The sequence below is a fragment of the Leptinotarsa decemlineata genome, unplaced genomic scaffold, assembly GCF_025532065.1.
Source record: "Leptinotarsa decemlineata unplaced genomic scaffold, Ldec_3_MD MMD2_P_RNA_scaffold_5, whole genome shotgun sequence".
Classification (NCBI taxonomy): domain Eukaryota; kingdom Metazoa; phylum Arthropoda; class Insecta; order Coleoptera; family Chrysomelidae; genus Leptinotarsa; species Leptinotarsa decemlineata.
In genome coordinates, this window is record NW_027412532.1 from 5,239,917 (window position 1) to 5,255,219 (window position 15,303).

The window sequence follows — 15,303 nt, forward strand, 5'->3', positions numbered from 1 at the left end:
GTACTCTTTGATCATTCCCATATTGATTTCAATTTAAGAGCCACCGGTATACAGCTGTTTCAGCCTATTGGGCATCGTCAGTACCGGGCAGGCGGTCCTCGATTGAAGACAAAATGAGAAAAAACCAAGAAAGTACTTGATAAAAATAGCTGCGTAAACGCAAGCGAAACAAAAGTGCATTTACGCAGCTATATATTCAACGACGTTTCGATATTGTCTATGTTATCTTCAGGTTTAAAATCTTGAAGTCGGGAGGTTAAAAACATAATTCATTACATAATATCAAATATGACTAGGAATCAATATGAAGGAAACATTTATGATTTCTACTTACAAAATAACTGAAAAATATTGTTATTTTGTACTTATTTCATTTCCTCTTTAAGAATGATACTGATTGAATGTTTGAACTCGATTGTTGGTGTCGAATTTGTTTCATCTGTTATCTTTTTTTGGGTTTTTTTTCCTTAGTTTTTGAATTGATTGGAAAGTTCGACCTTTTCGATTATAGTATGTGAGCCCTTGTTAGGTTTTTATAATTTCTAATAAGAAGATGTAAAAGTCAGTTCTATTTTAGTAAGTTATTATATACTTGATTGAGGTTTTTGATACCGCTTCTATTATTGATACTATTGGGATTTTTTTTAAGTGGATCATTTCAAGGAAATTTCTAACTTTTGGATTTCGTTCTTTGGTGAAAATTCCAACCTTGTCAAAGTCGAATTTATGTTCATATTCTTTTTCATGTTTGGACAAGGCTGTATTTTTCGAATATTTGTGAGCTTGTATTCGTTTTTGTAGGTATTGTTTGGATTGACCTATCTAGGTACTTTCCAAGAATAGATTAATATTCCAGAGAGGTGGATATGACATGCTCCAGATTTAGGTGAAAATACCTTACCCCTTGCCTCTCATGTAGCAGGTACGTGTGGTACGTGTGGCAGATATACCCAATAGAAAAACAACTAATCCAGCAAATTCCGCGCAGAGAATTGAAGTAAAACCATCAGATACCTGTGCACTGTCTTCGATTTAGAAGATTCGTCGCTGGTTGTTTCCAACTATGGAAAGCAGAAATAAATTTCGTTTGGTCGATATGACCAACCGATAGACCGGTTTCGGGGTAACTGCCCCATCATCAGTACCGGGCATGGTATCTTCAGAACGTTGTGAACCGTCTGAGTATCACGATCAAACAAATATAATTCAAACTAGTCATGAACTCTTTCTGCAGTTGATTTAGTGGGATGCTCACTGCGCCACCTACAGACAGAGACAGAAAGCAAAGCCACAAAGATACTCAGGGGTGAGAGTCGGAATAATGATGAATATTCCGGAGAGGTGCATATGACATGCTTCGGGATCAGGTGAAAACACCTTACCCCTTGCTCCTCTTCTAGACCTACTACTTCTTATACTTTATAGGTACGTGTGGCAGATACCCAACGGAAAAACAACAACTAACCCAGCTGATTCCTCGCAGGTAGTTGAAGTAAAAGTAAACGAAATTAATTTCTGCTTTCCATGGTGGAAAATAACTTGCCACGAATCTTTCAAATCGAAGACGTTGCACAGGCGCCTGATGGTTTCACTTCAACAAGGCAGTGAACTTTATTTCATAATATGTAGTGGAGTAGGGACCTTCATAAAATATGTCCATCTTCTGATGAATGTCAAAAAAACATAAACATATTTTTCATTTATTATTTTGATACAACAAAATACTGACTGATGCAGCCTCGGATACTAAAAATAAATAGAAACATATTAGAGATAATGAATCCTGTTAACTTTATTTCAGAACCTATACTTTCACTCGACGAACTCGTAGATCACAAGACTCTCTCTGATGGCTTTGATGTTTGCACAAACACTATATCGCTTCTAAATATTCCTTCTCTCTTTCCAGTTTTCTCGTCTCTGGTAATAGTGAAGGCTTTTCCTCTTTCAACCTCTTCAAAATAATCATTGAGGTAGGCTTTTTTATCCTTGTCTGGAATCTTCGAGTACACCGAATCTAGAGCTTGAAAAAAACCTGAAAAAGTTATGTTTGTTCTATCATGATCACAGTTTCATTTCATTTTTTTCAAATATTGTATAACAAAAAATATACCTAAAACTTTTCTCAGTCCCTTTGAGAATATTTTTTCAATGGAAACATGAAACAATGGAGAGATATGAAGTCCATGGACCCAATAACATAATGAACAACTTAATGATCGAAATTCAAAGATTCAAAATTCCGTATGAGTCAGAATAATTCTTATGAATCATACCTTCGAAATCGGTGCAATGCCAATTTATTTCAAGATCACAAAATTTTACTTCATTCACGAATCCCGCTTCTGTGAAAATTGTCTCCCACATCTGTAGGGGATGGTTGGACAAAGCAATTCTGGAATCGCAAATTTGGTGGCAGTAAACTCCCCATTTGTGATGTTTCGATAAGTTGGTGTATATGTCATGAAGTGGATGTACAATACAAAATGTGGCAATCAGTTCTCCTCCAGGTTTCAGCATGCTGAATATATTTTTGATAGCCTTTCTGAAATGAAAATGAAGTAAAAAAAGTGGACGATGACTTCATTTAAGTGAAGCAAAGCTAATTAGCATTGATGAAAATATTATTTTGAAAAGTCATCATTTTGGATAGACCTTTACACAATCCTCCAAAAAATGATGAAATCAATATTATTCATCGGAAATTAACGCCGAAATTTTTCCATTTCGAAGGAAAAATGAAGTTTCAAAAATGCTGTAACGTCACTACCTAAATTTTTGGAACCCCTTATGTTTGTCTAAATGAGACACTATTATCGTGAGTCAAAAAGTGTACTACAAAGTACATTCAATTTGGTTATGTAACCAACGCAAATTGGCTGAATTAAATTTTAACTGAACAAGAAAAAAATACAATCAAAAAATAGTGCACAATAAAATGATTACCAGAATCTGAAATGCAGAAGAAAACCAGTTTAGAGCGAAATAAAAATGCATCCATATTCGGGGTGTCCTCCCCTGTTCTATAGTAAGGTGTCAGCGTGCATGGAAGCAACACGGGCATTAATGGTACCCATTGGGACGTTGGTCCATTTTTCTTGGGCCGCGAGTGTCAGTTCCGGGGTATAGGATATTAACTCTGTTTGAGATTGCTCGTTCAGCGAAATCCCACATGTGCTCAATGGGATTCATATCTGGTGAATTTGCTGACCACGGTTCTAGTATATTGATTTAGTGGACCACTCGGTACTTCAGTTTATATTTGAGGACGACAGTTTTTTAGAGGAAAAAAACAGTAGGTATCAGGGGGAGTATGTAAACCTTCCTTATCGATATCGATAAGGAAGGTTTACATACTTCACCGAAAAAAGTAATGGCTATTAAAAATGCTCCGAAGCCAGAAAATATTACTCAGTTAAAATCATGGTTAGGTCTTATAAATTATTATGGTAAATTTTTGCCGCATTTATCGACTATATTGCATCAGATTCACTTAAATCTGACACAGATTGGTGTTGGTCCACTGAATGTGATGACATTTTTGATTCTATAAAATCGATGTTGATTTCCTCCCCCGTCTCAATTCATTATAATGCAAAACTACCTTTGAAACTTACAACAGATGCTTCTAGTTATGGAGTTGGAGCAAAATTAACTTATATTATGCCGGATGGCACTCATAAACCTGTTTCGTATGCATCGCGTACTTTATCGACTGCAGAAAAAAATTATTCTCAAATTGAAAAGGAGGCTCTGGCCATATTTTTGGATTAGAAAAATTTAATCAATATCTTTATGGCAGGGAATTTCTATTAGAAGTAGATCACAAACCACTTTTTGCTATTTTTCACCCGCAAAAGGGTATTCCACAATTTTCTGCAAATCGTTTACGGCGCTGGGCGGTTATATTATCAAATCATAATTATAGAATTACATTCGTACGATCAGAAGATAATTTGGCCGCTAGTTTATCACGGTTACCTCAACCCAGTAGCGAATGATTATTTTCCTATTGATTTCAAACGAGTAAAAACAGAAAGTGATGATTTGTTATTGAAAATTTTAAAATATGTAAAGTCCGGTTGGCCGGGGAAAATTAAAAATGAATATAAAGATTTTTATAGATTTCGAAATGAACTAAGTATTGGAAAGGGTTGTTCACTTTGGAACAACCGGTTGATCATTCCTTCGAAACTAAGATCATCAGTTTTAAAAGAATTTCATTTATCACACATGGGTGTAGTCAAAATGAAAAGTTTAGCGAGATCTTTTTTCTGGTGGCCGGGACTTGATAAAAATATAGAAGATATATGTGAGAATTGAGAGAATTGTTTATTGAACAAGAAAACCCCAAATAAAGCGGTACTTACAAAATGGCCTTGGCCAAATGAAACTTGGTCTCGTCTTCATATTGATTTTATGGTACCATTTTTACAAAAATATTTTTTTATTATGGTGGATGCTCATTCCAAGTGGATTGAAGTTTATCCAATGGCATCGATCACTGCCAAAGCAACCATTGAAGTTTTGAGAACTACTTTTGCGAGTTTTGGACTTCCATGGAAAATTGTTTCAGATAACCCACCTGCAAACGATTTTCAACCTTCATCTAACGGTGCGGCGGAAAACTCAGTAAGAACCATTAAAAACACCTTAAAAAATTCTCTTGGAAAAAATAGATCAATAGATTTGAACAAAGTGTTGAATGATTTTCTTTTCGATTACCGTAACGCGGTCCACTGTACTACTGGATACAGTCCAGCGGATTTAATGTTTGGCCGTAAATTACGTACACGATTCGATATTCTTTTAACAGAAAAAAAATGTAAAGAAAAGGAAGATTTCAGAAATCATGTTGCAAGAGAGTTTAAAAAACAAAAACATTATAATAAAGGTAAAAGATTCATAGATCTCAAGGAAGGAGATTTAGTTATTGCGAAAAACTATCAAAATGTAAGGAATCCTACTTGGATAAAAGGGGAAATAATAGAGAGATTAGGAAAATTAGTGTATTTAGTGAAAATTCCAGAACTTGGATATGTGTGGAAGAGACATTTGAATCAAATAAAAAAATATACTTTCAAGGAAGCTTCTCTACCAACGCAAGTATATAATGAGACAAGTGATTCAAACGCCGTTTCCATGCAACTTAGACAAGAAACAAGGGAGAATTTAAACAGTGAGAGTAGTTACGAGGAAGTACTAGAGACCTTCCATTCACCTCAGCGTACAATGGCCAATGTAAGACCAAGACGTGAAAAAAAAACCATAGATCGGTTAGAATATCGAAAATGGTAATTTTTTTGTCCATGAAGTATGCCTCTCCAAAACATTACTGATCCTTCTTGGTATGGAACGACTTCTCCAGCAAAAGATAATCTTTGTTATCGCCCTGGCCCTCTCCAAACTCTGTGTCGTCAACTATCACTAACTTAACCAAATCTGGTTTCGTCTGAAAAAATGACATTTCACCACTGAGCTGAAAGCCAGTCTCTGTGTTCTTCTTAAATGAGTTCAGACTGCCGAGACTGTTATGATTCAATTTCGATGTGCATATCCTGCTAGATACCGATCTTCTCTTGCATTAGTTACCCTAGAACACCCAGTTCCACGTCTCCAGTCAACGCTGTTAGTTTCCTAGTACAAATGAACTATTCGGATAATTGAATCGCTGAGATCCTTGATCTTTCCGCGATTTGATGATTCGGCAGACCTTCATCGTGCAAAACCACTATTCTTGCTCTATGGAACACAGAAATTCTATTGCCAGGCCTAATTGCAAGGAAGAACTCACAATCACTCAAACACGCTAAATCGATATGAACCACTTTACAAACATTGGTATCCAAAATTAGAGGAAATTGTTTCTGTAAACATTTTTTCATGCCTAGCACAGGTGAAAAAAATAGAATGTAAAAAAAAACCAGCCATGATAAATATTTTGTTTCACAATTTACGAGGGAGGTCCAAAAGTTTTGGCGATGTGTGTATATGAAAAAATACATGAATGAATATACGACATATTCATTCAATAAGATAGATATGATATCGAGCAGAAAGTTATCAAGGAGATAGCTGAAAAAAAAGTATCTTGTACAAGTGTTTCCTAACTACGGTACGTAAGTTTGGTGGGTGATTCCTCAGGTTGTTTCGAAAAAAAGTTCCTATGAACATATGTCCGGAGTTACATCGTTTCTGAAATGCAGGGCGTTAATGTTATAAAAACGGTATTTACAAAATGTCATAAATATCCTTGCACCGGTTTTGTTGAAATTCGCTACAGTTATTTGAAGTATCAAGGCGTCAATTTAGCGCTAACTAGATTGAATTCATTAGGTCCAGTGGCGTCTCAGTGGACATCACAGCCAAAAATATTGAGAAAATAAAGAACGCCACTGACTTTCCTTGTAGTTTTTTATTTCCTTAAATCGACAAACTGAAAATACAACCTTATTGTTGCTTGTGATTTCTTCATATCAAGCTTAATTTTCAAGAAAAAAAATCAGTTCTAAAAACTATCCATGGACAATATAAAATTAAAACCAAAAGTAAATACTGAACAATTTCGACCTTATAGTGAATGTGCGAAATGTCTACCTTCTGATACAATAAACGACTGCAGTCGATTTGTCATTGATTGTCTGACACGTTCAAAAATACCTGGAGTATTCCTTATGACATTGCAATTGTCAATTATTCGATTCCTCAAGTCATTCACATCTAATACAGGAGTTTTATGAAAAAGAGCCTTCAAATGACACCATAAATAGAAATATGGAGGATTCATTCCAGGACTGCGAGCTGGTCAACCAAAGGTAACATCACCAATCGAAGGCAAATGAGATTTTGCCGTCACGTCGTGAAACCAGTCCCAGTGAAGATAATAAAAAACACTAAAAACCCGAAAAACCAGTTCATCATATGTCATCCGTGAGAATCACAGATAACATGATAAACATGAAAATCCATACCAATATCGTAAGAATTAGATTTCTGTAAGAGAAAGCTAACTCTGAATAAAGAATGAGAAGTAACTCAGGTAAACATCAATAAAAATGATAACAATAATACTGAAAGAACTCAAGAACAGCTAGACTAATTTTGATGAATTTTGTGTTTGAGGATTTATCTTCGTCAGCAATATGATAATAAGTATTGAACTATGATGGTTTATCGATATAAATTATAATAATAAGAGACAAAACATCTGATCTTTTCCGACAATGCTTCATTGTTGGTGAAAACATGGAAAAACGCTATATAGTATAGTCGAAGTAATCTTTATTGTGAACATTTAAAGCTATCGGCACCCTCAAATGCTAAAAAAATAGTACAAAGAGATAAAGCTGCTGCCAGCTAGTCCACGTGGACTGAAGAATTGGCGGTTCGTATAGAACGCGAGCCGTCGTATTGTCAATGTGCAGTTCAGGAAATGATCGCGATTTGAGTGTTGAAATTCGATATTGGTGCAGTTATAATTACTTGAAATTTTTGTTATCTGTTTGAAATGTGGCTTCCTTGAACAAGTACTAATAGTAATAACGAGTGTGATAACAACGCACACTTTTTCCTGGAAAATGATTCCAATGTGAAAAAGAAATACCAGTGAATAAGATTCGGATGCATTTGAATATTGAAACACAGAGAGTATGTTTCAATGTATATAAGAATCTACATCTCAAGTTTGTTTCTTTGAAATTATGAGGAAAGAAACTTGAGAACTGCAATGTTGACTATCATAAGAACATGGAAGCTAATATTTTCGAGAAATGATTTGAAAAAACATTGATCTCAAATTTGAATGCAAATAGTGTAATAGTTCTTGACAACGCTTCCTATCATTTACGACAGCTCATCAAAGTACGGAATGAAAATTCAAGGAAAGATGAAATACAAAGTTTTTTAATGGATAACAATTTGTATTTTGAAGTCAACTATACCAAAAACAAACTACTTGAAGTTTTACAGACAAAAACATTAGAAAAAGTGTACGCCCTTGAGAGTATTGCTGAAAAGTCTGGACTAGGGGGGAAGTCTCAGTATACTGGGATTTCCCCCTATTTTTGTGTTTTCAATCCCATCGAGTTGATTTGGGGAAAATTGAAATAAAGCACAAAGCGTAAAAATAATTTTACAAAACTTGATAAGGAAGTAATAGAGCCAGATAAAGAAGAAGTATCTAATATTTCCGAAGAAGACTGGCAGAAAAAAATTTAAAAGTAATTTGAGTTGAGAAAGACTGTATAGAGATTGGACACTTCCATATCAATGGTGGAAATAAATTCTTTATTGATTTGTGATTGTGAAACAGAGAATATGGAAGAGGGATAATCAGAATCTTTCGAAGAAAGTTAGTGAAGTATTTTTGAAGCGATCGATTGTATATACAGTGTGTAACAACGAAAACTTAACAGAGCCGTTTTTGAACATAAAAAGTAAGATTTTTAAAAAAAGATTGGACACGTCGATTTCTAATTAAAAGGGGACACCTTTCAGACTAATCAGATTTTTTGAAGTACGCACCCCCTCGAAGGGGTGCGTCCGACGACCCTCATTTAGATAGAGATAGTAGATCGAGTGGCACCTTATTTTGAAGGTCTTTCGAATACCTTTACAACTGTGTTAAAAGAAAATTTTTGTAACGATTATTTTTCGAGATAATTTGAAGTTAAAATTGCCATTTTAATAATACATTAGACAGACCACTCGGTAACTTGTATGCCCAAGTAAAAAAAATTTCGAGCAGTTCTTCTTATCAGTTTTTTGTTGAATAAAATCCCTTTTTTGAAATCAATACCCACTCATCTTCTCCCAGTTTCCATTAGTACATCGTTCGATTGTTTTGTTTAAACGGGTCGTGTATTGTTATTTGTTTAAAAATGCCTTACACTACTGCTGAAAGGGTTTCAGTTATTGCTTTATTTCTTGGCAACGACCAAAATGCTAATAGAACATCAATTTTATTTAACGAGCAAAACCCTGGTAAACACCTAAGCAGAAATCACGTTCTGGATTTGGTCACAAAATTCAGGGAGACAGGTTCGGTTTTAAATAAGAAAAGAAATGTTCAGAGAAGGGTAGTAAATGACGATAATGCGATTGGAGTGATTGGTCAAGTCATCGCCAATCCCAGGTTAAGTACCAGAGGTTTATCAGTAATGACGGGAATAAGCCATATGAGCGCATGGAAAATCCTTAAAAACCACAAATTCCATCATTACAAAATTAAACTTGTTCATGAACTCAATGAGGATGATTTTGACCGAAGACAGTAGTTTTGTGAGGGCATGAGTAAGATTAATGAGTGATTAATGCAAAATCCCGAGCTGCTTTATAACATCTGTTTTTCAGACGAAAGCTCATTTTATTTAAATGGTTGCGTGAACCGTCACAATTGCCGTTATTGGTCGGATGAAAACCCAAGACAATACGCCGAAATACATACCCAACATCCCCAAAAGTTGAATGTCTGGGCCGGAATATTAGGCAATCATATTATAGGACCATTTTTCATTGATGAAAATTTAACCGGTGATTCTTATTTACAACTTTTGAAGAGGCAATACAACCTCGTATAGTTGAAATAATTGAACAGGATCTAAGATGTCAAGATAAATTTATCCATTTTCAACAAGACGGTGCACCACCCCATTATGCCTAGCAGGTTCGAAATTTTTTGAATAATCATTTTGAAGGACAATGGATTGGCAGAAGAGGTTCAATTGAGTGGCCAGCACGATCACCAGATTTAACACCACTGGACTACTTTTTGTGGGGATATTTAAAGGCTGAAGTTTATGCTACACAGCCAGCCAATTTGGATGAATTACGCCGTAGAATTATTGATGAATGCCGACCTATAACTCCTGAGATGTTGAATAATGTAAGAGCAAAATTCGAACAAAATTTTCATTGTTGCATGGAGCAAAATGGCGCCCATTTTGAACATTTACTCTAAATTTCCTATGTGAGTTACCCTCATTAAGTGTTACTTTTTTTGTGTGTGCTTTAAAAACAATTATTGGGATTTATCAACCCTAAAACAGTTTTTTAAACTTTTCTGTGTCATCAGCATTCAAGGAAATCAGCAGGTTGTATTCGTTGTGTGGGTAAGTTTTTACTATGATTCACTTTTTTATCAGAGGCATAAATTATCCACGTCAAGAGGCAACCTTTATAAGGAGGTGCCACTCAATTTACCTAAAATGTAAAGTGGTAACCAACCCCATCCCCCGAATAAATCTCCTCGTAATAAACAAATAATTCTTACTTTTTTACGAAATCAAATGGACACGTATTAGAAGGTTGTCATAAAAAGCAAAAATTCATTTTTTTTATGAAAGTTCTGAACGTAAATTGTACCCTAAAAACAATTTGATTTATTTTAAAAAGAGTTGAACTCAATAAAAATACCCTTAAATCTACAAATTATCTCGAAAACTAATCATTACGAAAATTTTCTTTCAACAGAGATGTAAAGGTATTCGAAAGACCTTTAAAACAAGGTGCTACTCGACCTACTTTCCTTATCTAAATAAGGGTCGTCGGTCGCACCCCTCCGAGGGGCTGCGTACTATAAAAAATCTGATTAGTCTGAAAGGTGTCCTCCTTCAATTAAAAATCGACAGGTCCGAGCTTTTTTGAAAATCTCACTTTTTATATTCAAAAACGGCTCTGTTAGGTTTTCGTTGTTACACACTGTATATATATGTGAGTAAATAGTATTTAGAAGTATTTTCAATCATCACTCTGTTATTTGAATCCCTACTTTTCCACTCATCTATATAAACGAAATATTTCTTATATATATTATATCCGTGTTAGGAATCGCACGTTGATAGATAATACCTCGTTAGTCTTTAGCTCGCACAAGTTGTCCAACTTCTGAACGCGTCTTTGGGAAAATTCGATGTTGGATGTTTTCTATAGAATGACAAAAACGAGGCCGGCCGTACACACACATTCTTATATGATTAGTCAAAAAAAATTAGACCAGACGAAATAGATGATATAGAAAATGCATGTTATACGTTATACGTGGTATGTTCACAGGGTGTTTCACTGAAGAGTGCACTCTTCCCACCAGTTCCCATTTATTTATTTGTTCTTAATGATTTTGTATCAATTTTGTATCAATTCTCCACTTCGTGGAGATCAAATTTTGTGGAGAACAAATCGAGAAGTGTAGTTTTTGAAACAACAGTTATGATACTTTTCTAATAGTTGGGATATTGTCTTGAGTTGTTGTCCGAATCACATCAGTTCTGTAGATTTACGGAAACCAAAAAAATGGATCCAAGAAAGATGTAGTTTCCTTCCAGTTGATAAAATCGAAGAAGTTTACACCTGTTCTACCAAAAAAAAAACTCTACATGTTCGTACTCACCTGGCATTTGTGAACCAATGAAAAACGTTAAATGAAACAACGTGATCGAATTGTCCTATCAAACCAGTCGGTATGTCATCTGTTTGACAGTTCAACACTATGAACTCAATTTTGGGATACTTTTCGCTGTATTTTTTCTTGGCAAAATCTATCATTTCTTCAGATGTATCGGAAGCGACATATCTCCGTATATTATCTGGCAATTGTGGTAAAAATTTCTCAACAGTATACTGTCCATCGCCCGTTCCTATTTCTAGGATAGCCTCTCCATCAATCCAAGTTTTTGGATCCAAGTATCTATCGAGGAGCTGAGATGTTACGGTCATTTGACCAGTGTTGTTTCTGGAGTAAATATCTGGCTGGTTCATATCTTCAAATGAAAATAAACGTATATTAAAATCAAATGCAAAGTAATCTTCTAGAAGAATAACTGAGAGTTTTTATTTCTTGAATAAATATGGGTTCTTACAACCTACTGGACCATTTATTGTCTTCTTTTCAGAGTCGGGAAGTAGGTATTTAAAAGTGATTTAATTTTTTTTCTAGAAATATATTTTTTTATTGAAGCCAACCCTGTATGTGGCATCTATTTCATGGTGGGCCTACCAACTGCCTATCATAAACGAATGCGTATACAAAATTTTGTGTCCCTGCTATTTACCGCTGAAGAGATCTCTCGTACGGAGCCGGTCCTGGCAGCAGCATCAGGCCACGTTTATGATTTACATGCGTTGTCATCGGTTCTGGACCAGCATGCAAAATTTTAGGTCCGGGAAGTGGGTCAAATTAAACTTGCAAAATTTGTTAACATACATACATGTCAAGTTAAATAAAAGCTTTCGAAAATGTTGTTAATACAAGCAAGTATTTCAAGGTAATAGCATTCTTAAAGTGGAAAAATGAAAGTTTTAGGTCCAAAAAATCAAAAACTTTTATGTTTGAACAAGTCCAGAGTTTTATGAATGAGGTGCCAGATAAAAATATTTGATGATAAAAGTTGCTACTATTTTCGAAATACCTTTATGGAGCCTGACGGTATAAATAGCTGTGCCATTTATTAATAGAAGACATTAAATTATTGGATGAATCATTGATTGTTCAAATTCTAAATACAAAAACGAAAATGGGTCGTTCTGTTTGCTTTGTTGGAAAAAACATTGTCTATTTTAATAAATATGTTGCATTACGCTTTTCTGTTATCAATCATCAACGTTTTTTCTGCCAACCCAGTTTGTGTAAACACGTTTGAGAAAATGCCCTATACCATTGCTGAGATTCTGAACCTCCCGGAAACAAAGTAATATATAGGTCACTGTTTCAAAAGGTCTTCTTCTGCTTTGCTAGCAGAATCAGGAGCAAATATAACGGATATCAAGGAGCACGCAGGATGGAAGTCTACAACAGTAGCTGAGGGTTACATCGATCAATCTATTTCTTATAAAAAGGCTATTGCTGGCTCCAGCGTTACAGCATCGTCATGTTCACATACACTCAGTTCTACAAATGAACGAGTTCTTAAACAGTGAAGTTTGACGTGTATAACAAAAAAATTCACTCTTGAAAACACTAGTTTTTTTTAAATTCTACAGAAAAGTCTACAAATATAAGAACATTTTACTTTATCCATTTTGATGGTCACATATCACGTGGTATTCGGAGAACTATTCAGACGCATACAATATCAAGCTTTAATTAAATTGAATACGATAGTACCTCAAGCTTTTCATACATTCTACAGTTGCCATTCACACTATACAATTGAAAGAAATATTCCATGGTCGAAATTAAAATAATTGTGCAACCACCTAAATTCAAGTAGCCTCTCACACCGATCCAAGGAGCGTGATGAAGAAAGGTTGCAGTTGCATTGGTTTCTTTTTTTTTAGACAATGAATCGCTTTGAAGATTTGGGTCGCATTTTTTGTTGTCTTTGAGTGAATAGGAAGATATCTAATACAAAATCAAAATTGATGGTTTCAAAAATATTTTTGTTTGAGTTAATTTTATCATAATTCATTTTTATCAGTTGAAAATCGATGCTGGGCGAGTCGCTTGTCTCCAATATTACCGACCATCTGTGTGTGCTCTATAATATGTATGATACAAAAAACACTCCATTTTTTTTTTCATAAAAAGTTTTGGAGAATATTTTTGAAATCTGAGTTTTGTTATAATTATTCCCAACTAGTTACCAATTACTACACCTTCCATTCTGAAGTAACATCAATCTACATTTAATTTGTAATTAATTTGTGTTTTCACTCACCAAGTCGGTTGAACTGCAAAAGATAACTGTCAACAGCTCTAGTTGAAATCCATGCTCGTGTTTATTATCTTCATCATTAGAAATATCTATCGTCAAGTGTACTAATTTCAAATGGGAACTCTTTATCGCTTTTTCAAAGGTTATGTTCCAGTTTGTGTCTGAACGTTGCTTCACCTTTTCAATAGTCACATATTATGTGGTAATGTGTGAGATATTTAGACGGATATAATATCGAGCTTCAATTGAATTGCATATGCATATCATGCATATTGATATTTCTAAGTCCTTTGACCGTGTGTGCCATGAGAGTTTCCTGACAAAACTTCGATGCTATCGCTTGTCGGATCATTTTTGTGTATGGTTTCTTCAGCTTCTTTAAAGAACGTTCACTGCAAGTGGCCGTCGATGACGACACAGTTGTCTCGTCATTCCATTTGGATTCCAGGACATCGGTTGCAGATGTATATCTTCATCGGCAGCAGAAGGTTGGATATCTTAATGAGGTGATTTTGAATTGGGGTGAAAGTAACCAAATGCCACAAAAACCCAGGCATCGGTTTTCTCCAAAAAGATAAATGTCTCTGAACCGGATATAATAAGGTCAGAATTGACAATTCCGCTCTCTGCTTCGATACGATTGTTAGAGACTTATGATGCACTGTTTTGAACCTTTGGTGTGGTAATGAATATTACTGGAGTTTTTTCCCAACACCAAATCGTTATTTTTAACACCTCGACACGTGTTTCGATCACCAAGTGATCATCTTCAAAGAGGAAGATTAAATCTTCCTCTTTGAAGATGATCGCATCAACTATAGCGTCTTCTGGTTCAGCCGTTGTTACAGTTTCTGGTCTTCCACCACCTGCATTTTTATTGAAACTCTCAGTTTCACATAACCTTGTATGTATCTTTCTAAATGTTTTAGCACATAGAATTACACCATTAAAATATGTATCCTGGCGGATTGTCCATGCTTCTTCCGCATTTCCATTTGTTAATTCATAAATAAAGTGCATGCCATTCCAACGTTAATGAAATTATTCATAAAGGAATGACTGCTAATTGACAACTCTGACTTTTACCGATATGACAACACTATCACTGTCAGCTGGTTGTATTCTCAGTGGATTAATCTAATAAAATTAAAAACTACAACAACAAGTCAGTGGCGTACATTTTTTCCTAATATTGGCTGTGGTGCCCATTGAGACTCTACTATGACTTCAAATAACAGAAGCAGATTTAATTCAAATCGGTGTGAGGATATTCATGACATTTTATAAATACCGTTTTTTTTTTAACTTCAACGACCTGTATCTCAGAAACAAAGCAACTCCGGACATATTGGAATTTTTTTCTTAAAACGCCCTAACGTAGTACCTGAGTTAGAAAACACCCTGTATACTTACATGGAATTCTATCCTCAATAGAGGAAGTTTCGAAGCAAGTCACCTCATCAGCACCGTTCTCGATAATATCAATTCCAGCCATAGGAATCTTGATTTTATTGGTAGACGCTTATTTTTTGTAAGATCAGTTTTTAAATGTATTACATGAATATCACATTTGCTTTCAACTATTTTTTAAATAAAACCTTCATGTTTTCCATTTCTTCATTTTTATAGAGAAAAAAATGTGGAAAAATTCAAA

At 34.9% G+C, this 15,303-nt stretch overlaps 1 protein-coding gene across 1 annotated transcript; it reads right to left on the minus strand.

The window, feature by feature from the left end:
* Window positions 1–1,675: 1,675 nt before the first annotated feature.
* On the minus strand, window positions 1,676–15,127 carry LOC111509626 (juvenile hormone acid O-methyltransferase). The gene is made up of 4 exons (XM_074169327.1): window positions 15,063–15,127; window positions 11,387–11,756; window positions 2,277–2,545; window positions 1,676–2,035 (listed from the first exon to the last, which is right to left on the minus strand). The coding sequence occupies exons 2-4, from the start codon at window positions 11,752–11,754 to the stop codon at window positions 1,833–1,835; spliced, it is 840 nt and encodes a 279-aa protein (XP_074025428.1). The 5' UTR covers window positions 11,755–11,756; window positions 15,063–15,127; the 3' UTR covers window positions 1,676–1,832.
* Window positions 15,128–15,303: the final 176 nt, after the last annotated feature.

What these genes read in the sequence shown, in the direction of transcription:
- LOC111509626 (XM_074169327.1), bottom strand. Translation starts at nt 11,754, where the DNA reads ATGAACCAGCCAGATATTTACTCCAGAAACAACACTGGTCAAATGACC. An exon ending in CATTGGTTCACAAATGCCAG is followed by an intron (nt 2,546 to 11,386) that starts GTGAGTACGAAC and finishes TTTTCATTTCAG; the next exon opens with AAAGGCTATCAAAAATATAT. An exon ending in GCATTGCACCGATTTCGAAG is followed by an intron (nt 2,036 to 2,276) that starts GTATGATTCATA and finishes TAACTTTTTCAG; the next exon opens with GTTTTTTTCAAGCTCTAGAT.